At 46.0% G+C, this 27,159-nt stretch overlaps 1 protein-coding gene across 1 annotated transcript in view; it reads left to right on the forward strand.

The window, feature by feature from the left end:
- Nucleotides 1-27,159, forward strand: part of NSMCE4A (NSE4 homolog A, SMC5-SMC6 complex component) — a 115,080-nt gene that overhangs the window by 85,362 nt on the left and 2,559 nt on the right. Inside the window, exons 9-10 of the mRNA XM_069239193.1 lie at nt 7,653-7,744; nt 10,437-10,526. Coding sequence (XP_069095294.1) covers nt 7,653-7,744; nt 10,437-10,502 — 158 coding nt within the window. The 3' untranslated portion in view covers nt 10,503-10,526. The remainder of the gene's footprint in view (nt 1-7,652; nt 7,745-10,436; nt 10,527-27,159) is intronic.

Genomic DNA, 27,159 nt, shown 5'->3' on the forward strand with positions numbered 1-27,159 from the left:
GTGTTTCTAGCATTGAAAGCATTTCAACCGTTAATAGCCCACAAACACATTCTTGTCAAAACAGACAACATGACAACAATGTATTACATAAACAAACAGGGAGGGACACACCCATCACAGCTGTGTCTCCTAGCACAGAAGATTTGGCATTGGGCGACTCACAATCACATTCTGCTAATAGCACAATACATCCCAGGAATTCAAAACCAGTTGGCCGACAATCTCAGTCGAGATCACCAACAGATACACGAATGGGAACTTCATCCCCAGATACTGCAAACCTACTTTCAAAACTGGGGAACACTGCAAATAGACCTATTCGCAACAAAAGAAAACGCAAAATGCCTAAACTTCGCATCCAGGTACCCACACCCTCACTCCAAGGGCAATGCGTTATGGATGAGTTGGTCAGAGATATTTGCTTACGCTTTTTCCCCTCTCCCACTCCTTCCGTATCTAGTAAACAAATTGAGTCAAAACAAACTCAAACTAATACTAGTAGCACCAACTTGGGCTCGCCAACCATGGTACACAACACTACTAGACCTGTCAGTGGTACCTCATATCAAACTACCAAACAGACCAGATCTGTTAACTCAACACAAACAACAGATCAGACACCCGAATCCAGCATCGCTCAATTTAGCAATCAGGCTCCTGAAGTCTTAGAATTTGGACATCTAGACCTTACACAAGAATGTATGGAGGTCATTAAACAAGCTAGGAAACCTACTACAAGACATTGATGCGCAAATAAATGGAAAAGATTTGTTTATTACTGTCAGAATAATCAAATTCAACCACTGCATGCGTCAACAAAAAACATTGTAAGCTACTTATTACACTTACAAAAATCTAAGCTAGCTTTTTCATCCATTAAAATATATCTCACAGCAATTTCTGCATATCTGCAAATTACACATTCAACACCACTCTTTAGAATCCCAGTCATAAAAGCATTTATGGAGAGTCTAAAAAGAATCATTCCCCCAAGAACAACACCAGTTCCTTCATGGAATCTCAATATTGTATTGACACGACTCATGGGTCCACCATTTGAACCCACGCACTCTTGTGGGATGCAATACTTAACATGGAAAGAGGCTTTCCTAACAGCTATCACATCTCTTAGAAGAGTAAGTGAAATACAAGCATTTACCATACAGGAACCCTTTATACAAATACACAAACAGAAAGTGGTTCTACGCACAAATCCTAAATTTTTACCAAAAGTTATATCACCGTTCCACTTAAATCAAACTGTGGAACTCCCAGTATTTTTTCCACAACCAGACTCTGTAGCTGAAAGAGTATTACATACATTAGACATCAAAAGGGCACTAATGTACTACATTGATAGAACCAAACAATTTCGCAAAACAAAACAATTGTTTGTAGCTTTTCAAAAACCTCATGCAGGAAATCCAATATCCAAACAAGGCATTGCCAGATGGATAGTTAAGTGTATTCAAACCTGCTATTTAAAAGCAAAGAGAGACCTGCCTATTACATCAAAGGCACACTCCACTAGAAAGAAAGGCGCCACAATGGCCTTTCTAGGAAATATACCCATGACAGAAATCTGTAAGGCAGCCACATGGTCTACGCTTCATACATTCACAAAACATTACTGTGTGGATGTGTTAACAACACAACAGGCCACAGTAGGACAGGCTGTATTAGGGACATTATTTCAAACAACTTCAACTCCTACAGGCTAAACCACCGCTTTTGGGGAGATAACTGCCTACTAGTCTATGCACAGCATGTGTATCTGCAGCTGCACATGCCATCGAACGGAAAATGTCACTTACCCAGTGTACATCTGTTCGTGGCATGAGACGCTGCAGATTCACATGCGCCCTCCCACCTCCCCGGGAGCCTGTAGCCATTATAAGTTGATAAAAAATAAACTTGTACATTTGTAAATTTGTAAATATATATCACTTTTAAACACATTATGTACATACATACTTACTCAATTGCAGGGGCACTATTACTATATACACAACTCCTACCTCACCCTCTGCTGGGGAAAACAATCTAAGATGGAGTCGACGCCCATGCGCAATGGAGCCGAAAGGGGAGGAGTCCCTCGATCTCGTGACTCGAAAAGACTTCTTCGAAGAAAAACAACTTGTAACACTCCGAGCCCAACACTAGATGGCAGGATAATGCACAGCATGTGAATCTGCAGCGTCTCATGCCACGAACAGATGTACACTGGGTAAGTGACATTTTCCATATATATATATATATATTATATATATATATATATATATATATATATATATATATATATTGTGTTGTGGTTTCGTCACTTTTTTGGCACAATCAAATGTACTTATGATAGACCTGCAAAACATATGTGAAGTGTAAAATGTGTTGTCACTTCTTGTGATGTTAGTTCCTGTGAGGTCATGGGTTGTATTGTCACGCTGTGATGACATGCACAGTGATGTCACTTGTATACTGCCTAACTTGGTTAGTCCCCCTCCCACTTCTGTTTTTTAGGCCATGTGCCCTGGTAACAAGTTTAAGGACATTGTTACCAATCAGGCTACAGTGAGGCAGAATGTTTGAAAATTTACACAATGCGCAGAACCCGTTTATGCATTATTGTGAACTGTAGTTATTGGTCGATTGAAAAATTGGCTTTTCTTCAATGTCGCAAAAGTTGCTTTTATAAAGTTGTACATTTTTGTCTATATGCTAACTACATGTACTGGTGACACTCTATGCTGCAGTTGATAACCCAAAGATCTAACTTCATAATCAAAAACACTTTTTTCCTTAGGAATTTAAGTGACTCCTGGCTGCTCAAGGAATTCCCTCATGTCATAGCACTTGCCCTTTGTGTCTCACAGACAAAGGCGAGCCAATCACCGGGAGTTGTAGGAGCACATTTGTTGTTCAAAGGCCGGGATGTTTCTTTCATCTTCTGGTACTGGAGTGAGTTGGATTTTGCCTGGAGTTTGGACAGTGAGGAAGAGAATTTTCAGTGAGGCCCAGATCTGCCATTTTTGATTTCTAGTGCAGCAAACATCAAAGTGAGGAATTCTTAAATTATTTTTTATCTCAGTTAACACATTCCAGTCCGTTGTCTTGTGCTCACTTTGGCACTCTGGACTGAGACCATCCATATGCAAATTAGTCTTGGTCATGTTTGGTACGTTCCAGCTCGAACTGCTGGTCGAAGTGCCCTCCAAATTCGAACAGAAGCAACCTCAGACTGGTTTTGCGGCACTTAAGCCTCATCTTTGAGGTATTGTAGTGGATTTCTGCAGCAGACAGTTCTTTGGGACACCTTTTGGTAAGAAAGACATGAAATAGGTAAAAGGGCAAAAGAGATTGATGAAGACTATGTGGGGACTTTAGCTGGATTTGTCAAGGAGATTTGCCAATCACAGATGAGATAACCCTCCAAAAGCTATTGCAAAACACTTTCCAATCAGAGCTAACTGTAAACAAGCATTTGTAATGCAATGGGTCTCGCGTTTGCTCGAATTAGAGCTGTTAGTGTTGTAAATTCCTGACTTTTCTTGCCACATAAATTGAAAATGAAAAGTAAAACAGTTGACATAAGCGAGGTCATTCAAAGCGCCATGGCCACCATGAGCGCGAAGGAGAGATACAAAAGGGAAAATAGGTTTGCTTGAAGTCGAACATATCGGCAGAAGTGCAATTATCCATGTAACAGGGTTGATGTTCAACGCGGTAACCAAACCGCCCCAAGGCGAGACAAACGTAAAGCATTTACTAATGTCATCAAAGGATTTTTGAAAGGCAAGCCGTTGAACGAGTGAAAGTCATTAGCGTGAGGTGGGTGTGGTTAAAGGCCCACCATCAGAAAAGCAGCGCTTGTGCGCTACTGTGCTCGACCAAAAATTGCATTTGTGCTTTGATTTAGGACGAATTGAGGAAAATCCGTTTTCCTACTTATACCCCTGGCCTGATAACTAAGGAACATAAAACTTTGGAGAAACACTGAGGACTGCTGTTTGGAGAACCTGTTGGAACATATTGACATTGGTTTGCAGAGGACTATTGTGAAAAATGTGCGCTTGCTACACGTGTTTCATACAGAAAACATTTCCTCAAAAGAAACCGTGACGTTGAAGAGCTTTTCCCTATAGGACTGTGGGCATTGCCTGCTCTTGGAGTAAACAAAAAAATTACATATGCACTTCCGCCTCAAAGCTGTTTTTTTTTTTAAAGAACAATACTTTGGCTTTTTTTTTTTTTTTTTAATACTTCTAAAGACCGATTTAAACGCAAAAAAAATAGTTTTTTGAATGTCTATCAATTCCTGCATTAAATGTTTTGCTTGTATGTCATTTCAATCATTGAATTGTTTTTTGTAACTAAATTAGTTTGGTAAAGCTACCATGTATATGTCTTAAATGTAATATTTTGGATTGTAGTTCATGTACCATGTGCAAGAAGCGTTGATAATTGTGTTGGGCGCCCAAGGTTAAGTTTAGGATTCTTCTCAGAAACATGTTCACTTTTAGGAACTAGATTGTTTGACTTTTTGGAAGCTTAGTCATTGATCCATTGGCAATAGCAATAGGTCTACATTAATGTACTACACTCTGCACTTAAACATAGACACCTCTCACCCTGCACACAGACAGAGATGACCCGCGCCTTGCTCTCACATAGGCATATCGTGCAAGGACATGGACACACTGCTCCCTGGCACTCGAACAGACACCCCTCTTTCTCTGCAGACATAAGGACACTCTCTTTACCTTGCAACTGTGCAAATAATTCCCCTCACTCTGAAATCACATAGGTACACCGCCTAACCTATACTCATACAGGCACACTGTTTACTCTACTCACGCAGTCATATTGCTCACCCACCCTACACTCACACAAGTAACTGTCATGTAGACCTCTTCAACCTGCACTCATAAAGGTACACAACGCACCATGCACTAACACAGGCATAATTTGCGCTATAATCATATAAACGGACACCTCCCCGGACACAGACGGGCACAGACTCTCAAAGGCACAAAGGCACTTAGCGCTCACTGACTCGCACACTCATTGACAGCACAATAGGAGTCCCCCAGATTTGAAGACGTATAAAAGGGTGATGTCATTGAGTACCATGGAGAAACAGCAGAACGCAACAACAACACTGCAACATAACTGGAGGCTGTGAGGCACCCAGAGTTGGTGAAGGATGTCCTAGAGAAGGAGTGGGTGACGGCAGGATAGGATGGGGGACAACCAGTCAGCATAACTAGAGTCCTGTGTGTACCCAGAAGTGGGGAAGGGAGAACAGGTGGCGGCGGCGGAGGAAGAGGTGGCGGCGGCGGCGGTGGCATCCAGAGAGGACCTGGATAACTGGGGCAGGATGAGGGAGTTTGCTACGCACCCGTAGGTGGAAGGGACAGCAAGAGAGAGTAGGGCCAGCAAAACTGGAGTCTGATGGCCATTCAAAAGTGGGGTAGCAGAGGACTGCGGAAGAGCAAGAGGGACCTTGGAAGTGGACAGAGCTACAAAGTACTTGTTTCTCTCTAGTAAATCCTGCATCGAATGTTGATTAGCTTCTGCAGCACCAGTGGGAAGGAACAAATGGTAACCTTCTCCCCAGAATCCCGTTCCACCATCCCCTCCTGCCCAGCATACAGGGCATAAACGTAAAAACATATTAAGTAAATGGTTCAGATGTGGCATAGGTGTAAAGGAAGGACTACCTCTGGCCTGTTTGAGTTGCTGTGGCATTGTGGGTTTCCTTCTGTGCACACCACATCATTACATTTGAACATAGGCCCTATCATGGGTTAGTGGAAACCCTACGATCCCCCACCCAAGAGCCAGCAGGAGTCAATGATCATTGTTTTTCAATAACAGCACAAAACATTTGCCCAATCAATGCTGTACTCATTGTAACCAACATACAAGTTGTACCAAAACCCCTCTCACACTGCTTTTGAAAGTGGTGGCTATCTTATGAGTGGGGAAACCCCACAAGACCCTGTAGGAGTGCAGCAAGCAGTCTTGTTTTTTGGCAACCGTGTGCAAATTCACTTAATAAAATGCTTTACTTCGTGACCCAACATGTGGGTGGAGACAAAGTCCTTCTCTCACGCTGCTGTTCATTATATTTCAATTTGATTTGTGGTAGCCATCTTGGGTGAGGGAAGTCCCTCAAGAGTCAGTGGGAATGCAAAAACACTTTTTTCAGTGGTATCACACAACTCCTGTCTAATCAAATGTCCTCATGAAACCATTTTGTGGGAAGAGCTAAGCCACTCTCACAGAAGAGCATCTTAAAGCTCTTTTTCTGTTGATCACATAAGGTCTGGCAACAGCTGTACCTTCAAAGCAGACCCAAAGATGTGGTTATCTTTAATCTTGCTAGGGTGCAAGTAACTGGGGACATCCCAAAGCTAGACAGACTGCCATTTATCAGTATCCCAGGATGGTACTGAAAATATTCCTTTAGGCTCTGGTGAATTTAAGTGCCTCATCTTGACCCTGTTGGGTGACCTAGTACATCTGTGACTACCGAAAATGTTTGTTTGAGCGCACAGTAAATTACCTTACTGTTTAATCAAAGGTGCCACACACTGCTTCTTGCTTTCTTTCCAGTGCTCTCTGACATGGTCAATTATCAGGCACCTCTCTTACTCACAAAAGGTTTTATCCATGTAACTTTGATCCTTATTCAGTCTACTTTATAGAGAAGAATCCTCCATCATTCTAAATATACTCCCTGTTTATTCTCAACCCTTCCGCTTTCAGGTCTAGAATCTTTGTGTAATGCTATATTTCAGTATATCTTGTACAGCTTTCATGTATGCTCTCTTGTTGTTAGCCAAGGAAGGCCTTTGTTGAACAGACATGATTCATGGTTTCTGGATGGAGAGTGTTGGGGCATGTTTGGTTAACTATATCTAAATATTCTATAGTGAAGTCTCCCAGAAAGTATTCTACCTTTGTAGTTTCACGTTTGCAGGTGTATAGGGCTGAGTTGGGCTCAGTTTTCATTTGAGAAATTGTCCAAAATGCTCTGCTGTATATAGAATGGAGTGACTTCGTGAGTTGGGTATACAAGAAAGGTTTGCTGGTTTGAAGACACAAATTTCCCCTGATTGTTGACGTTGGGAAAGAGAAAGGATCAAGTGGTTTGATCTTGAAATTGGGTAGATAACTGTAAGTGACTGTGTAATTGGCTGTTGTGTTAAGTTATGCGGAGAGTATCGCGAAATGGTAGGGCTGTATCTAGTTTCATGGGTATTAGATTAGGAAGGGTACAGCCTGAACGATCCTTCCTTGGTTTATGACATGCTATTGTCTGAAGCCTTGTAGTGTTTTGGAGGAAGTCACCAGTCTGTCTTAGTTTTCCTCATTATATTTGGTGTCTCAATGCCGTATTAGAGGGAAGAACCATCTAGTTTTTGATCTATTACTGTGTGATTTGGTGATTGTAGTGTCCGTTTGAAGGGGTGTCTATCTTGGTGGCTTATAGCTAATATGGTAGGATCATGTTATGTGGGTCTCTGATGTCGGTCTGTGATGTAAGAGGAAAGGAACAGTTAGTTTGAGCATGAAGATTATAGTATGTTTTTTATTTAGTGTTTTATATCACATTTTCGGCTTTCCTAATTTGTTTTTGCTACTTCAAACAGAACCTTTGAAACAAGACGAAGAGAAGGAAGCCAATCAGGATTATAGAGAGCGGAATCAGGGGGTCATAGCTCTCAGCCCCCAGGACTGGAGGGTAAGCACCAGAATCTTTAGTGTGAAATGTACCATCGGATCTTTAAATACCTTGCTGTAGAAGTAAAAGAATGGTCATTTGGGCATCTTTGGTCCTAAATCTTCAAGTAGATGAGCAAACGATTTTAGCAAGCAGTACTAAGCAGCCATCACTGTCGATGCATGTTTCCTAAAATTGCTGGCTGGTGACATTTCACCAACATGTGAAAACGAGGCTCTGCTTGTGACTGATTGTTTTTTCCTCCTGTTTTAAATGAGATGAAGACTCTGTCTGCCAGGTGCTCTAATGTCTTCCTACTTATCCTTCTCAAAAAGAGGTTTGGGAATATATTATGTTTTCTATAGCATTATGCATTGATTAACTCCTAGTTACATTCATTGTGCTGTCGGTTATTTATAAATGTATTTATAAAATAAAATGACTTAGCCTACATATTTTGTAAGTAAAACACATTTATCAGAATCTGAGAAATTTAAGACTGAATGCTTGCCACTTGGAGGGAAGAGTAGAGTGTAGAAAGGTGGTATGTAGGTGAGGGAACCAGGAGGAAAGATGAACAATATTGGTTAATAGAAGTGGAATTTGAGGTTTTCAGCTCTCTCCAGAATGGTTGGGTTGGATGCAGTTTCAGAACTAAGTTAATCAAACTGTGGGTCACTGAAAGAGAATGCTTAGTTCTACATTTTGTTTCTCTTGTAACCAGGTAGCTTTCATGACTTTCTGCTGCCTGCATCAGTTTTGAAGTCCACAAGAAATAAGTCCATGCAGGTTAGCTTCTGGTGATGACCTGGCTTGTGTATGATGGAAGCAAGTTTAATTTAGAAATCGATAGCAGGCTAACGGGGCGAGTGCAACGATGCATGGATGGGCTTATTACAGTAAGAGCATCTGATAGCTAAATTAATTGAGCTACTGAATGAAAAAAACACCTTTTATCAGAACATTCAGTATTTTGATTACTGTCTCAAAGCCAAGTGCCAGAGATTAACACGTTCACCTCACAGAGCATACAGTAAGATCATATTAAAGGTTCTTCTTAGTTCGACATTTCGTAGGCAAAAACAAGCAATCCAATTATTGTGTCAGTCATGACAAAAACGGTCGAGTTATACAAAGCTGTAACCTGTCATGATCTTTAAATGAATACCTCTATACGAACCTAGAAGAGATTCTAGTTTCTTTTGAGGCTTTGTGGGAAACTTTTTCTTCGAGAATGTAGTTCCATAGAGCTTTCCTCCCTAAATTAAAAAGCTTTAGCTTTGAGAATATATTTTAATATGCTGTGAGTGTTTGTAGTAAAAGTAGTATTATCTGAGGCCATTGTTTACATAGCAGCTACTTTTCTTGAAATTGAGTTTGGCAATGTTAATATCCGGCACGAGGAATTTTCTGTATGCTAGCCTTACAACTCTTTTGTCAGAGAGCCATCCTTCTTGGTTTACAACTTTGCACTTTTTTCACTGTCGTTTTTTTCCTAATAACATTTCCTCCCTTGAACCAGTTAGTGCTAGAGGCGTTATTATGGCACAGCAGTCCTCTGGCGAATAGCTTTTCCACTGATGGTCTAATAGATAGAATGAGGAAATGTATGCTAAAATCAGGGATGTTAATTTTAAACATTTAATAAGTTGTCGTTGGCAGCATAGATACAAGGATAATTATTGTGCTAATTTGAACTGTTCAAAACGGCCATATATAATCTCTTGAAGACTCCCCTGTGTGATTACTTAACTTCTAATGACCCACACAAATTTAGGAAGAGCATCCTCAGTGTATTGGGTGGCCTCAAGCATAACTTGAAACAAAGATGGATTAAACAAGTTAATATGGTATTAAAAAGAATCTTCTTTCTACATGAATTAGCCAAACAGTTAATGTAATACACATTATGAGGAAATGCATATACCATTGGAAAGCTGCAACAAAATTTTGTGATGATAGCAGGAAAAATGTTTAACACATTAACTGTTGGAAGGGGGAACAGAGTGCTGTAACTGGAGAATACACATATTGAATACATTATCATGAGCATATCAAAGGTAAATGGGAAGTGTTAATTTTGCTAGAAAGTATGTAAATTAACATGAGTAAATGGGCAGCACATAATCATAAATCAGCAGTGGAAAGGAAATCACAAAGTGGGATAACTACAGAATACTGCGTTTCGATACATTAACATGCACATAACAAAGGTAACGGTAATTTTGTAAGAATGCATGTATAATGAAAATGAGTAAATGGACCCAAAATCACAAATTTAAAATGATTTTGGTGGGTTTAGATGATAAAGTAACCTGTCTGTAAGCAAAGCTCTTGGCATCTCTGCTAGCTATAATGCCATAAATTGACCATTTTTTTTTGTGAATCCATTGTGTTATGGCAGGGATCTTACAGAATGTAAATTGTAGCCAGAAATAGGACAGCTGTGAAACCGGTGTGAAGTCCCTTCTGGCAGCCGCAGGGGCTTCACATGAACCAGTAGGTCATAAAACAGATGTCCAGTGATTAGAGTGTATACATCTAATGCATAATACTTTATACAGTAACAGGATGTTATCCTCATAAAGACGGATTTGCTCGGCTTGCATAGTTTAAAAATGTGCCTTCCCACGTTCAAAGAAATACCAACGCTATTTAAAGATCTGTCTGAATATTTCTTAATTTTTAATGTTACTTTTTCCCTCTCTCCTAGGACATTATAGAAACATTTGAAATAACTGAGCCCATGATCCCTCAGGTGTATGTGCCCTCAGAGTGACTTGGCGATGCAAGTTTTCCTGAGGTAGGTCTGCCTCTTTGTATTGTATATTTTTCTTTCTGCTTTTTTTTTTTTTACTCTGTTATGTTTTCTCGTGTGCTGATGTAGAGTTGATTTGCCCCTTGGCTGTGCGCATGTGAGAAGCAGCCAGCAGATTTCTGGCCAAAATCTCACTACTCATAGCTTATCTCTTGTCGCACTTGGAATCTGACAGTCAACCAGGCTTTTTCATTTCCTCCAATGTGGTATGAAATTCTTTCACCCTCTATCACTCATTCCTGCTCTCTTGACTTTTATAAAAGAGCTTTAAACATGTTTGAATATTTCCTTCGTTTTTAACTTTTATTTTTTGCTGCTTCCTTGATATGTGGAAGCCCTATTGCTTTGTACTTATTTGGTTTGGTGTTGGATTTAGTGATTAGGAGGGATTAGCTGGTACCTTTATGGTCATAATTGAGAGCCACCGGTCCCTTTTATCTGATAATGTCTTGATCATTATCTTTTTAATAATAATCCCATTTTTCGTAACCAGTGAAAATCACAGTTGAGAACAAGCAGCCTCAAATTGTACTCTATATATTACAATCATGCCAATTTGTACTCCTGTATCTTTGGAACAAAAGCATGTTTTTTATGAACTTGTGTAGGCTTCCTTTTCACTTTTCTGCATCTGTATTCTATTTTTGATAATCCATATCAGAAATCCTTATCTATATAAAAAAAATCCCATCATAATTTTAAAACTGGATATATTATAGAATTTCTTACTACACTTTATTACATAATTCAAATGTGTGATAAAACAGGGCTGATTGCAGAGGCCCCCCAACTTTTAGCCCCCATTTTTCACTTTTTGCTGGTGTTTTCCTGACTCTGATGGGGCGCTCGGTACTGCTAACCAGTCCCAGGGCATGTGCTCTGTGTAAAATCAGTATGCAAATTAGGCTAATTATAATTGGCTAAGTCAACCTACCTATAAGTCCCTAGTATATGGTAGGGCATGTAGGTTTAGGGACCCCAGCATAGGTAGTGCCCCCATAGATGCACTGCTGAGGTGCCCAGTGTCGTTTTAAAGGCAGGTCTTCCTTGCTGGCTGCTTTTAAACTAAAGTTGCATGTAAATTCGACTTTGGAATTAAAAGTAGTTCCAAAGCCTTAAACTACCTTATCTTTACATATGTCACCCCTAAGGTGTGCCCTATGTGCCCCCTAGGACTGGGTGCCATGTAACTACAAGCAGGGACCTTATAAAAATAGTTTTATAAGCCCTAGTGAGGTAAAACAGCCAAATTCGTTTTTCCCTCATTGTAGTGAATGGCCTCCATAGGCTAGAATGGGGAGAATTTATTTTAATTAAAAAAATCCCCTTAAGTAACAGATACTACAAGTTTGGTATCAAATTAATTGTTATAATAAATCCCACAACTTCCGGTTGTTGGATTTAATATAACTTGTTCAGGTAAAGAGTTTTAAACTTTACCTGAAAAGTTGCCAACTTCAGCCCTGCAGTGTTTTTGCTGCTTTGCTCTGATTGGCCAGCCTTTGGCAGCCTGGCTAGGCTGCATTGATGAGGTGTGAAGTGGCCTGGCTCCATACAAAGAGATGTGCCTGGGGGAGGAGATCTCCCCTCAGCAGATGGGGAAGCAGGAAGAGGGAGGGCTGCCAAACTGGTCTTCAAAGGCAGGATAGGGCATTTGGAGCAACCCAGCAACACCCTCACATCCTGCAAACCCAGACACTTAGGTGCCCCCTTGATTAGATTAGGAGAGCGCAGGAGATGGGTGTGTTTAGGATTTTTAGCCACACCAGTGGGTGGGCTCAGCCAGATGTAACCTCCAAAATTCACTTTCAGCCATGATGGATTTTTGAGGAATGTTGCTCCCTGGGATTGATTTTTGCCACATTTCCCAGGAAGTGGTCATCACAGGGGGAAGGACCCTGCCCCTGATTGGAGAACCAGGACCCCCCTGTTTTTGACCCTGGTGCACGGATACAACTGGCAGACCTGCACCCACACCTCAGTTCCCTACCTGGAAGAACTACAGAAGAAGGACTGCCCTGCTGGACCCCTGACCTGCACCTGGACACTGCACTCTGGAGGACTGTACCAGCTGCACACTTGGGCTTCACCACAAGAAGGACTTTGCCTAACTTTAACTGGTTCAAGGAGGGACTCCCTGTTCTCTACATGTGAAAACTTGCTAACCGGAGTCCCCTGCACCAAGTCCTGAGGAAACCAACCAGCTGACCACTGTCCAGTGGCCAAAAAGGAGCTTGCGCCAGGTGCATTCTGGGAGTTGTAGTCAACACCCCCAAGGAGCATCTCAGAGCTTCTGGAACCTTTGGGTGAACTGTGGACCTTAAAAGAACATCTGGATGAATATCCAGAAGTCTGGAGACATTTTTTTAAAAAGCTCCATAGAGGGACCAACCCACAGTAGCAGCTATAGCCGGCTTGCCTCAACCGCGACCCAGCCTGAGTTGCAGGTTCATCCCAGTGAAGAAAATCTCCAAAAAAGTGACTACGTCTAAACGTAGGAAGTTGACTGGGACCTCCCAGGCAGTGTATCCGAAGAGGGCTCAAAGGATGTCAGATCAAGATTCAGGTTTGCCCTGGTCAAAGGATTTTCACCTCGAAAAAACAACTAAGTCCGAAGGTAAAAATCTCCACAGAGGGCTCCCGAGACTCGTATCCGAGGAAGAGTTCCAGGAGGTCGGATTGGGCTGGCAGATTTGTCCAGCTGAAGAAAATCTCCAGTAAAACGACTAAGTCCTAAAGTAAACTTTAGAGCGAGGCCTCCCACTGGCTGTAGCCGAGCCGGGCTCCACTGAGATCAGCCTTAAACTTTGACTTTGCCCCGGTCAAGGTGCGACCAGATTGGTGCTTTTTGTTTAAAAATTCATATCTCTGGTTCCCCTTATCCAATTTTATTCATTTTTGGTGTAATTTTAAACCTTAAAATATTTCCTATTTTTATAAATTGATTTTGGATTTTTAAACTGTTTTCTGTGTTTTTATTTAATTACTGTTTTGTGATATTTGAATGCTTTACGCTTCGTTTCCTAAGTTAAGCCTTGTCACTCGTTGCCAAGCTACCAAGGGTTGAGCTGGGTTTAATTTACTGAGACCTAACTGGACCTAAGTGGAGGTTGGTGGCCTATTGCTAAGTGTAGGTACAATAACCCATTTTCCAACAAAATGACATCTTTGTCACACAGAATAATAACTAATTGATTCTCCACATTTGAATAATTGCTTAACCACTTTGCCAGTACAACCTTCACAGATTCCTTTGAGGATAAGTACTCAAATGGTTTAGCTACTTTGTGAATACTTTGTCACTCAAAGGCTTTTTAACATATTTTTGCTCTCTGTAGTTAAATACGAAGCAACAGCAAAAGGTGGCACAAAGTCCTATTCCCTCCAAGGCTCCTCCTCCTTTCGCATGGTGAAGCTATTTTAAAGGTTGGCAAGTGTGCTAGGTCATGCTGTGAAGCACCATCTATAGAAGCTGTCCCAAAACGTGGCACACTTCACCAAGAGAGGCTCAGAAACAGCACCACTTACAGGCCCTCTGACACCAAGGGACACTAATCACTTGTAAAAGCATAGAGACTGCACCTTATACAGATCCTCACAGAATATCAGACACAAATCACCTGGAGAATGTTAAAAATAGCACTGTGCAAGTTCAACATTAAAACATGAGATGAGTCGTTAGCACTTGCTCAGAGATGGCACTATGCAGGTACCATAAAAAAATATGAGACACTAAACGCTAGGCATACACAGAAACTACCTGGAAGGACTCTGCTCTGTACTGAGAGGCTGCGCCAAGGGGCGGTTGATCACTGTTGACATACTCTATGATCACTAACATGCTTGGAGATGGATTCATGCAAAACCCATCACTTGCCGAAGAAAATGTACGGCTCATGTTTGAGTGTAAAGTAGTTATTTCAAATCGATTTATTAGATTGCAAATCCTAGAACGTGCCGACAGATGCCCTGAACCTGCAAATGGACACAAGCACACTGAGGAAGACAGGGACTCTTAGTCCCAGGAGGCCTCAGGCCAGTGGGTGGCCCCAGCACTGGGAGGACATGGCGGAAGAGCTCTCTTAAGCGTGTTGGGTCTCCAGCAGCGTGGGATGTGTCCAGGCCAAGAGAGGACCCATCCGTGGCAGTGAGAGGCTGGACTGGACCACCCCTCTTGGTTCCAAGGTAGGGTTTGCACCTTTTAATATCCTGACTGTATCCAGTTGACTTTGAAGACAGTGCTACCTTCTAACATAGACTAGAGGATGGGTAAGCGCAAAGCCCAAGGGACTCCTGTGGTAGAGGATGCTTTACCTAAAATTTCCAAGCCATATAAATCCTCCACCAAATCTTCTAATTGTGCGACTACCGAAATTGATACTGTAATCGAAGAAGTAGAGTCTATATTGAAAGGAAACGAGAGGGGAGTCTCAAAGAGGCCAAAAAGCCGTTCTCTTTCATCTTTCTTCAAGCCCAGACTGTCCAAAAAGGGATCAATAGCCTGCAACATGGATGCCCCCACAGCATTGCCAGCACAAGGGAAATATGGCGAGGCCAATGTTGAGGAAAGGGAATTAAGCCTTCTACAGAAAACAGATGTGAGCGCTCTAAACAGAAGTATATTTGTGCATGAAGTACCTTGCTCAAATCGCTTCTCCTTGTGGGGGAACCTGGACCTCTCTCCCGTAACGGGTTATGTTGACGCAAATTTGGAAACATCTGGTTAACAGGTTACAGATGATAACTTCCAGAAAGAAATGGTTAACCTGAACACGTTAGGATTCCCAATGCAATAGATGACACCAGAAGCTTGAACGTAACATCCGCTGCCAGGGATTTATGTAATAGGCATGTGGGAACTGGCTCCTTTTACCCTGCTCTAATCGCATTGAATGTAGCGGGGTATGAAATAAGATTGACAATGTAGAGTGGGGTTTGTTTATTAATAGTATCTGATAAAGACTTCTAGTTGCAGATTCCCTACCTTAGAATATTCCCCTAGGCGTCAGACTGGATCTGGAGATTTTTCTTCGAGCAATACCCTTGCGTGTCGGTAGGTGGCGTCGGTCGACTCTGCAGGCGTTGTGGTCGCCGTGATGACGTCGGGAGTAGTACATAGACGCCGCCCTCGCGCAGTGACGTCAGTTATTTTCTTTCCGCGCCACGCGCTGATCCGGAGAGAGCTACCATAGGCTACTTTTTGGCCGCATTTGACTGTTTTGTTGAGCTTTTTGTGTGCAACTTTGGTGCGTCAAGGATGTCCCCGAAGACCGGGTTCAAGCCTCATAAGGACAGCCATCGGACGATGTCGGTGAAGGATCCTCATCGTGTTTGTGGTGCCTTGAGCTCGACCACGACCCGAAGTCGTGCTCCGAGTGCCGGGCCATGCACCCGAAAGCTTTGAGGGAGTGGTCCCTAAAGCTAATGGCGGCCCTGCATTTGACCCCGCGTAGGTCCTGGTCTCGCTCGAGAGGAAGGTCTCGATCGGTCGCAGAGTCATCCCCACTCGTCTTCTCTAAATCCTCTGGTCACGGTGTCGTGTAAGCTCTCATTATTCTAATGAGACTACTGGATTTTGAGCGGCTGAATCCACTGCGGGTGACGCCTGTCGCTCCAATCCGGGTTTTGCTCCAGCTAACTAGCAGTGCCTCATCTCTACCCAAGGATAGGATGACTGGGCAGCCGAGCGCATGACATACTTGGTTTCTCAGGGAAGCCGTGGTCACTCAGGTCTCATCCGTTTCGCTCAGTTACATTTAGTCTCATATATAAATGACAGAGGCAGTATATGTTTTAATAATGAGTTTAATAAAAATGACTGCATCTTAGCAAAGCGTGAGCTGCAATAACCAGGACAACACAACTTGACAGTATTAAAATTGTGACAAGAAGAGTGAAGCATAAAAATAACACTATCATATTGTCACTATTGCCAGTGGACTAACTCCTACCTAAGCTATGATAGAGCACAGCATGTCTGCCCTTCAGGTTCCCCTGGGAGGACATCATCCCCCCCATACCTTAGCAAAGGCCTGCAGTCTGCGTTAGCATCTGTAGCGAAGCAATCAGCATACAGTTGTGGTTCTCTGGCTGGAATGTCCCTCTAACGTGTAAGGGACAAGGAAATGTTTTTTATAAATATCCCTACGTAAGAATGTGTGTTTTCTACGAATGTTGGAGACTAAACTTCTACCACGTTCACCAGCAATGTACCGTGCTGTAGCCTTGGAAGGCTTGGAAGAAGCACAGAGTGATCAAGAATGTCTTGTTTGAGAGGTATCATCTTTTCCGTGAGACTGGTGGGAACGTTGGGTGGTAGGAAATTTGTCCCAGTGTGGTGATCCCACACAGAAATGTGGGAAAAATGAGATCTTGTTTTTAGGCTAAATTTGAGGTTTGCTGTGGATTCTGGGTAAGAAAACACTGAAGGATCCTTGCAAGTCACACCTCCCTGGACTCCCTCAAGTGTCTAGTTTTCAGAAATGTTTGGATTTGGTAGGTTTCCCTATATGGCTGCTGAGCCCAGGACCAACAACGCAGGTTCCCCCCCACCCCTAAAAACAGGTAATTTTGTAGTTGATAATTGTGATGTGTCCACATAGTGTTTTGGGACATTTCCTTTCGCGGGCACTAGGCCTACCCACACAAGTGAGGTACTATTTTTATCTGAAGACTTGGGGAAATGCTGGGTGGAAGGAAATGTGTGGTTCCTATTAGATTCCAGAACTTTCTATCGCCGAAATTTGAGGAAAAAGTGTTTTGTTTTTTGTGTGCCAAATTTTGAGTTTTGCAAAGGATTCTTGGTAACAGATCCTGATGACAGCCCCACAAGTCACCCCATCTTGGATTCCCCTAGGTGTCTAGTTTTTAAAAATGAACAGGTTTGGTAGGTTTCCCTAGGTGTCGGCTTAGCTAGAAGCCAAAATCCACAGCTAGGCACTTCCCAGAAAACACGTCAGATTTCAATGTAAAAATATGATGTGTCCATGTTGCATTTCCTGTCGCAGGCACTAGGCCTACCCACACAAGTGAGGTACCATTTTTATTGGTAGACTTGGGAGAACACAGAATAGAACAAGTGTTGTTGCCCCTTGTCTTTCTCTACATTTTTCCCTTCCAAATGTAAGATTGTGTGTAAAAAACACGTCTATTTGAGAAATGCACTGTAATATGAGGACCCCAGAATTCAGAGATGTGCAGATAACCACTGCTTCTCAACACCTTACTTTGTGCCCATTTTGGAAATATAAAGGTTTCTTTGATACCTATTTTTCATTCTTTATATTTCTGCAAATGAATTGCTATATACATGGTATACAATGAAAACCCATTGCAAGGTGCAGCTCATTTATTGGCTCTGGGTACCTAGGGTTCTTGATGAACCTACAAGCCCTATGTATCCCCGCAACCAGGAGGAGGAGCCAAAATGGCGACCGCGATGGACGCCTGAACGAGCGCTCCGTCCAGGGCCCGCCAGTAAACATCCTTAAGTGCGCCCCCCACATTAGGATTGTGAGGGGCAGACTGCCCGGGGAGCATTGGAGCATCCTGCGGGGGCTCCGCGCTGCCCGGACTGTGGCTGCGGCGTCAAAGCTCGATCGCGGGACTTTGCCTGGCTGGAGCAGCTGAAAGGAGGAGCCGCGGCAGCTGACTCGGGTGCGCCGCGTCTCGGCGGCGCCCGAGCCCACCTGGTCTCGGCTTGCTTTGCTGGGCGCCCGTGCGCGCCAGGGGCGTGGGCCTCCGCTCTTCGTTCACCGATCGGAGACCGCCGAGGGGGTACTAAGACCTAAGAGCTGCACACCGCGCCCCTGTGGCGGCGGGGCGCCTGCTGGTGGAGACGCCACGGGACCAGACGGGACTAGTGGGGCCTGAGCCGCCCCCCGACAAGGGCAGAGAGAGAAGGCCCACCCCTTCAGACGGGCAGCATTGCCCGAGGGTGGGCGTCCCGCGCCACGGACCTTGGCCCGAGAAGAGGACAACGGCGGCCACCACGAGACACCGAGGTGAGGGGGAGAGCTGTCAGGGGAGACGAGGCCCAAGTGGGGGGGAGCCACCATTAACTCTCCACCCCCCGCGCTCCTCCTCCTGCCGTTGCAAGACTCCAAAATTGTGATGAAGGCCGCCTGATTCCGGGAGGAGTCCCACCTCTGTGGCCCCAAGCAAGGACACCACTGATCCTGCCACGCAGAGCCGATCTCCTCCGAAGGGGTGCCCGCGTTGGGGGCGGAGGACACTTACCTGGGCCCCCACGGCGTGACCCCCATAAAGCGTGATTAGTTTCCTCTTGCTCTCTCAAATCTCTGCCAGTGATCACAAGAGTGACTTCGGAACCCGCCCAAAGGCCAAAAAAATTATAAAAAACATTCGCCCCCCCCACTGGTGATTCGCCTGGTTGCGCGCTCCCCGTTGTCGCCACGCCCTCCCAACTGGGGGCGCTGCCGCTGCCTGGTCCTGCAGCCGCTTTTGTAGGAATCTGAACCATAACTCAACGCGCAACGGACTCGCCTTCACGGAAGGTGCAACACCCTGCTCTACGGTGGCCCGGCGCCGAGGACGGTGGGCGCACTGACGACCCCCACGCCGTACCGCGAACACATGGTCACACGTGCTGTGCACTCAAAAGCTAAGAATAAGCCTGGGCTCCACTAACTAACGTCACAACGGGAGTAGAAACGGATATGGCTCACTGAGAACAGCAATCAAGAAGCCGATCCCCCGAGCACTCTGCGCCAAGCCGCACACAATCACATCCTACAAGGTAATTCCTAATAAGCCATAATGGCTGGCAGGGCCAAATCATCCAAGAATCTCAACTGCAACACTCTTGGGTTAACACCGAATGACCAGCAGACAAACCTGTCCCTACAATCCTTGGAGAACACCCTCATGTCGCACTCAGCACAGTTCGAGAAAGTGTTACAGGCGATAATGGACACTAAGTCCTCATTGGAAAATAGAATAGACGCAGTATCACAAGACTTGAACCTATTACGAGTGGACCACCGCAGCCTAGCGGAAAGAGTGAAAACGGCAGAAGAAGGGCTAGCCGAATTATCCCCCACGGCCCAAGACAATCAAACAGATCCAGCGCATAGACGCAGAGTTGAAATTGCTCTGGAGGAGATCTGAAGAGACTGAGAGTAGGGCGCGTTGCAACAACGTGCGCTTTCTAGGGTTTCCGGAAACCATGCGGCAACCTGACGCGGAAATCTTTCTGGAACAATGGCTCATCAAAGAGGTGTTAAACGGAGCCCCATCCAGGTTCTTCTCTGTTGAACGGGCGTACAGAGTACCAGGCAGACCCCCGGCCCCAGGCCAATCACCTAGACCTCTGATCGCCAGATTCCTTAACTACAGGGATCGGGACGCAATATTACAACAGTTCCGCAACAAAGGCCCATATAAGTATGAGGACTCGACTATCAATGCCTATCCAGATTTTACACAGGAGGTGCAAAACCAACGGAACTCCTATGCAAAAATTAAACTGCGCCTGCGTGAACACAACATAAAGTACGCCTTGCTATTCCCTGCAAAATTAAGGGTGGTGTCGGAGGACCGCACCCACATATTCACCACCCCTGAAGACGCTTGGACCTGGCTGCATGCCAAGGGCCTTGCCCGCCCAAGGGAAGACTCGGAAGGAGACGAGGAATGGCAAACATCTGCCTCAAGAAAACGGACCAGGAGGCGCGCCAGGGGCCAACCCAATGACCAACAAGTATCAGACGAAAGAGCAAGAATACTGAAAGAGACTCCGCTGCTCATGCAGAGCAACTTCGTACCGGCGAGGAAGCCCTCTGAGACTGGCACGGACTCGGACGCGGCAAGCTCCGTATCCACAATAACAGGCAAGCTGGGTGGGCCGAGGATTACCCCCAGATCTGCGGACGAACTTTAATCAAACTTAACCGCTCCTATGGACCGGCGGCACCAACATTGGCAGTTCTATGGAGCCAATGGGCTCCCCAGGGCGACGGCGGAGGCCGAGGCGTAGGCACAATCAGCAATGAGTAACTTTGATATAAATGTATAATTAACTGGGGCGGGGCGGCCTGGGGGGTGACACGGGGGGGCTGGGACGCAACGCGGAGCGCACACAATACCGGGGGGGGCGCCCAACAGTACTAGCAGACTCAGTCTGCGGAAAGATGTGAGCCCTGCAAAAGAGCCACATCTGGTTGATATGATTACTCCACCACGGAAATCCAATCGGACACGGGTTTTATTACACACTTATAGGTTTAGTAGTTGCGCACAAGTTGTTAGAAGGGTTGGGGATCCAATTGGGGTGGTTGGGGTTAGTAGTTTGGTATATGTACACACGCCGGATTCACTTAAAACACTGAGGAAATTGCTGCACATGCCCCCATTAACAAATAGCTATGCTAAAGAGGCAATGACCAAGTGGGCCAAGCTCAGGGACCGAGACCCATGCACAGTGGGCTAACCCAGACACTCTGATGGCACCACACAGGAGAAATAACATAGACCAGTTTGTCATGGTAACATGGAATGTGAGGGGACTGGGAACGTCGAGTAAACGGTCCAGAGTACACGCACGCCTTAGGCGAATAGGAGTACACATTGCCATCCTGCAAGAGACGCACATATTAGAGACAGACCTGCGGGAGCTACGCGTGAGATGGGGGGGAGAGGGAGGGAGGGGGGGGGGGGGCAGGGCAGGCAACTCCTAGGCACTACCTACTCAGCTTTTGCGAGGGGAGTGCTGATTTGGATCGCACCCGGGGTCCCATACCTCCTAACGGCTCACAAGATAGACCAAGGAGGGAGATACGTGATAGTAGAAGGCCGACTGGATGGCAGACAGCTGGCAGTAGTCGGAGTATATGCTCCAAACACCGGGATTGCAGGATTCCTGTGCTCTCTCACACCGACACTATTGACAAACCCAATGACCCCGGCCCTTTGGGGAGGGGACTTCAACAGCACTCCAATTGCAGCACTAGATAGATCCCACGCCCAGGCGAGCTCAATGGTCAATAGGAAATCCCCAGGCCCACTGCAGGAATGGGCAGGTGCTATGGGACTACATGACCTATGGTGCCTGGGCCATCCGCAGCAGAGGGAATACTCATTCTACTCAGCCCCACACAAAACCCACACTAGAATAGACATAATATGGGGCACCCAGGATATAGGAGCACTGCTCGGTGAGTCAGAATACCTAGCAAAGACACTGTCGGATCATGCACCACTGAGAGTAACACTGAACTGGGGCAGGACGCGGCAGGCGATTCCCACTTGGCGATTTGCAAGTAGAAGCCCTACAGGACCAAGCATTTGCTGAAACACTGAAATCCACACTAAGCCAGTATTGGGAGGCAAATGCCATGACCACAACGTCACGAGCTATAGAGTGGGATGCACACAAGGTAGTGGTCCGCGGACTATGCATATCATCCACGTGGGGAGTAAGACGCACTCTACAGATGGAAATTGGCAAACTAGAAAAGGAGCTTAGAAGCGGCAGAGCTAGCAGGAGCGCGAGGAGAAATTCCCTACACAGTCCTAAAAGAAAGCCGTACAAAATACAACGATGCTGACAGCAAACTCCGCTGCCACGATTATAACTATCACCTAATGCGTTTGCAAACAGAAGGGGACAGATCGAGCAGAAAGCTGGCGTGGTTACTACATGAGGATAGACAGCAGCCCCCAATCGGGGCTATTTGAACCGACACGCAGGGCATGGCCATCACACAAGCAGAGATTAACGGAACGTTTAGAGAATACTACTCACATTTATATACCAAACGCACCTCATGCACCTCCACGCAACTCGAGTCCTTTCTCGCGGGATCCTACCTACCACAGCTCACACAAACCGACAGGGAAACAATAGAAACCCCCCTAACAATGGGAGAAATAGAATTAGCCCCAGCGCAGATGCCCAGGAATAAAACGCCTGGCGCAGACGGCCTCCCATTGGAATATTACACTACCTACTCGTCCTGCCTAAAACCCCACCTGCTGAAGGTGTTCAAAGAAGCGTGGGCTAATGAACAACTGCCCACATCACAGAGAGAAGCTTTGATAGTGGTGCTCCCCAAACAACGTCGCGACCCCACAGATGTCAAATCCTGCAGACCACTATCGCTCCTAAACTTAGACTGCAAAATTTTGGCAAATAGACTAGCCCCTATCATGCACACTATAATACATGACAACCAAAATGGCTTTATACCAAGGCGTAACACCTTCTTAAATATCCGTAGATTATTGTGCATAATGGGAGACACCCCCCCAGATGCATACGAAGAAATGGTGCTCTCGCTGGATATTGAAAAGGCGTTCGACACGCTCGAGTGGGACTTCCTGCTGTCCACAATGAGCCGCATGGGAATAGGCCCCAATTACATACGCTGGGTTCGGACACTGTACTCTGGCCCACAAGCCAGGGTGAAGACGGGCGGGGTGATCTCAGACAGCTTTTCGATCACTAGGGGCACGAGACAGGGCTGCCCATTATCCCCGCTATTGTTTGCAATAGCAATGGAACCACTAGCGGCAAGAGTACGTTCCATGACACACAGCTGGGGAATAGTCAGAGGTGGGGTTCACCACACAATTTCGCTTTACGCAGATGATGCATTAATATATATCCGGAAAGGGCATGAGGCTGTCCCCTCAGTAATATCTCTACTCACTGAATTCGGAGCCCTGTCGGGCCTGATGGTGAACTGGGAATAGTCATGTGCGTTCCTGCTTGTAAAGTGGCCGCCCGAAAGACAAGGGGCCCCCTTGCTGGGGCGCCTGAAATGGTGCTTTGCAACATTTAAATACCTCGGGATAAATATACACCATAACGCAGAGGATCTCGGAGACGGGAACCTGGGCAGGGCGCTGGCCGCTATAAAAGGCTTGCTGCAGTTCTGGAACAAGCAACCGCTCTCTCCACTAGGAAAGGTGGCGATCGCGAACATGCTGATTCTGCCCAGACTATTCTTCTACTTCGCGGTTCTACCGGTCATTATCCCCAAAAGCTTCTTCGGCAACTTGAATACAGCCCTGTTGCAACTCATCTGGGGCGGGGGCAGAGCCCGGGTGGCTCTGACCACGCTGCAGCGGCCGGTAGAAGTGGGGGGCCTGGGTGTCCCCAACTTTGAACGCTACTACTCAGCCGCACAGCTACAGTGGGTTCAGAATTGGATCCACAGACCGGCGCTGGCGGAAGCCACGCGGTTGAGGACTTGGTTAAAAGGAATCCCCCTGTTACAATGGCTGGCGTCCAAACATTCCAAGGCAAACACTGCTAACCCACTGCTGGCAGTCGCGCACGTCTGCTGGGTTAAATATGTGCAGAACGGGGGTTTCAGGCTCCCCTACTCCCCATATATCCCATTGGATCACCTCCCGGAGTGGACTGGGGCGAGCACGCAAGTGACGGCAGTGTGGACAGAGGCGGGGGTGCAGACAGTGGGCGACTGCTTTGAAGACGGCAAGCTAATGTCGTTCGAGGCCTTACGGGCACTCCCGAGATAAATACTGGTAAATTCCTGACATACCACTCCATATGCCACGCAATAAAAAAAAACGTGGGGGGAAGGTATCATAGATCCAGAACCCTCTCCTGTAATCCACCATATTCTACAATATGATGCTCAAATAAAAGTAATATCCAGCCTATACAAAATCCTCAACAAACCCCTAGAGCCGCATGCGGAGAAAGCCAGGGAGAGATGGAATTCCGTCCTCCCTGGCCCGATTACACAAGCTGAGTGGCCGAATGCCTTGCACCATGCCCGCGGAGTGTCAAGGAACCCCAGATTCAGGTACACCCAGTTCAATTACACACACCAAACATACTTGTCCCTGTAGGAGGCTGGACTGGCTTGTAGTGAGTACCAAGGGGTACTTACACCTTGCACCAGGCCCAGTTATCCCTTATTAGTGTATAGGGTGTCTAGCAGCTTAGGCTGATAGATAATGGTAGCTTAGCAGAGCAGCTTAGGCTGAACTAGGAGACGAGTGAAGCTCCTACAGTACCACTAGTGTCATATGCACAATATCATAAGAAAACACAATACAGATATACTAAAAATAAAGGTACTTTATTTTTATGACAATATGCCAAAAGTATCTCAGTGAGTACCCTCAGTATGAGGATAGCAAATATACACAAGATATATGTACACAATACCAAAATATGCAGTAATAGTATTAGAAAACAGTGCAAACAATGTATAGTTACAATAGGATGCAATGGGGACACATAGGTATAGGGGCAACACAAACCATATACTCCAAAAGTGGAATGCGAACCACGAATGGACCCCAAACCTATGTGACCTTGTAGAGGGTCGCTGGGACTGTAAGAATACAGTTAGGATTAGAAAAATAGCCCACCCCAAGACCCTGAAAAGTGAGTGCAAAGTGCACTAAAGTTCCCCAAAGGACATAGAAGTCGTGATAGGGGAATTCTGCAGGAAAGACACAAACCAGCAATGCAACAACGATGGATTTCCAGTCGAGGGTACCTGTGGAACAAGGGGACCAAGTCCAAAAGTCACAAGCAAGTCGGAGATGGGCAGATGCCCAGGAAATGCCAGCTGTGGATGCAAAGAAGCTGCTACTGGACAGTAGAAGCTGAAGGTTCTGCAGGAATGACAAGGGCTAGGAACTTCCCCTTTGGAGGATGGATCCCTCACGCCGTGGGGAGTCGTGCAGAAGTGTTTTCCTGAAGAAAGACCGCAAACAAGCCTTGCTAGCTGCAAGTCGTGCGGTTAGGGTTTTTGGATGCTGCTGTGGCCCAGGAGGGACCAGGATGTCGCCAATTGCGTCTGGGGACAGAGGGGGCGTCGAGCAAGACAATGAGCCCTCTCAGAAGCAGGCAGCACCCGCAGAAGTGCCGGAACAGGCACTACGAAGTGGAGTGAAACAGTGCTCACCCGAAGTTGCACAAAGGAGTCCCACGCCGCCGGAGGACAACTTAGGAGGTCGTGCAATGCAGGTTAGAGTGCCGTGGACCCAGGCTGGACTGTGCACAAAGGATTTCCGCCGGAAGTGCACGGAGGCCGGAGTAGCTGCAAAAGTCGCGGTTCCCAGCAATGCAGTCTGGCGTGGGGAGGCAAGGACTTACCTCCACCAAACTTGGACTGAAGAGTCACTGGACTGTGGGAGTCACTTGGACAGAGTTGCTGGATTCAAGGGCCCTCGCTCGTCATGCTGAGAGGAGACCCAGGGTACCGGTGATGCAGTTCTTTGGTGCCTGCGGTTGCAGGGGGACGATTCCGTCGACCCACGGGAGATTTCTTCGGAGCTACTAGTGCAGAGAGGAGGCAGACTACCCCCACAGCATGCACCACCAGGAAAGCAGTCGAGAAGGCGGCAGGATCAGCGTTACAGAGTTGCAGTAGTCGTCTTTGCTACTTTGTTGCAGTTTTGCAGGCTTCCAGCGCGGTCAGCAGTCGATTCCTTGGCAGAAGGTGAAGAGAGAGATGCAGAGGAACTCGGATGAGCTCTTGCATTAGTTATCTAAGGAAAGCCCCAAAGCAGAGACCCTAAATAGCCAGAAAAGAGGGTTTGGCTACTTAGGAGAGAAGATAGGCTAGCAACACCTGAAGGAGCCTATCAGAAGGAGTCTCTGACGTCACCTGCTGGCCCTGGCCACTCGGAGCAGTCCAGTGTGCCAGCAGCACCTCTGTTTCCAAGATGGCAGAGGTCTGGAGCACACTGGAGGAGCTCTGGGCACCTCCCAGGGGAGGTGCAGGTCAGGGGAGTGGTCACTCCCCTTTCCTTTGTCCAGTTTCGTGCCAGAGCAGGGCTGAGGGGTCCCTGAACCGGTGTAGACTGGCTTATGCAGAAATGGGCACCATCTGTGCCCATGAAAGCATTTCCAGAGGCTGGGGGAGGCTACTCCTCCCCAGCCCTAACACCATTTCCAAAGGGAGAGGGTGTAACACCCTCTCTCTGAGGAAGTCCTTTGTTCTGCCTTCCTGGGCCAAGCCTGGCTGGACCCCAGGAGGGCAGAAACCTGTCTGAGGGGTTGGCAGCAGCAGCAGCTGCAGTGAAACCCCGGGAAAGGCAGTTTGGCAGTACCCAGGTCTGAGCTACAGCCCTGTGGGATCATGGGATAGTGCCAACTATGCCAGGATGGCATAGAGGGGGCAATTCCATGATCATAGACATGATACATGGCCATATTCGGAGTTACCATTGTGAAGCTACATTTAGGTAGCGACCTATATGTAGTGCACGCGTGTAATGGTGTCCCTGCACTCACAAAGTCCGGGGAATTGGCCCTGAACAATGTGGGGGCACCTTGGCTAGTGCCAGGGTGCCCACACACTAAGTAACTTAGCACCCAACCTTTACCAGGTAAAGGTTAGACATATAGGTGACTTATAAGTTACTTAAGTGCAGTGTAAAATGGCTGTGAAATAACGTGGACGTTATTTCACTCAGGCTGCAGTGGCAGGCCTGTGTAAGAATTGTCAGAGCTCCCTATGGGGGGCAAAAGAAATGCTGCAGCCCATAGGGATCTCCTGGAACCCCAATACCCTGGGTACCTCAGTACCATATACTAGGGAATTATAAGGGTGTTCCAGTATGCCAATGTAAATTGGTAAAATTGGTCACTAGCCTGTTAGTGACA

The sequence above is a fragment of the Pleurodeles waltl genome, chromosome 6 (assembly GCF_031143425.1).
Source record: "Pleurodeles waltl isolate 20211129_DDA chromosome 6, aPleWal1.hap1.20221129, whole genome shotgun sequence".
NCBI classification, from domain to species: domain Eukaryota; kingdom Metazoa; phylum Chordata; class Amphibia; order Caudata; family Salamandridae; genus Pleurodeles; species Pleurodeles waltl.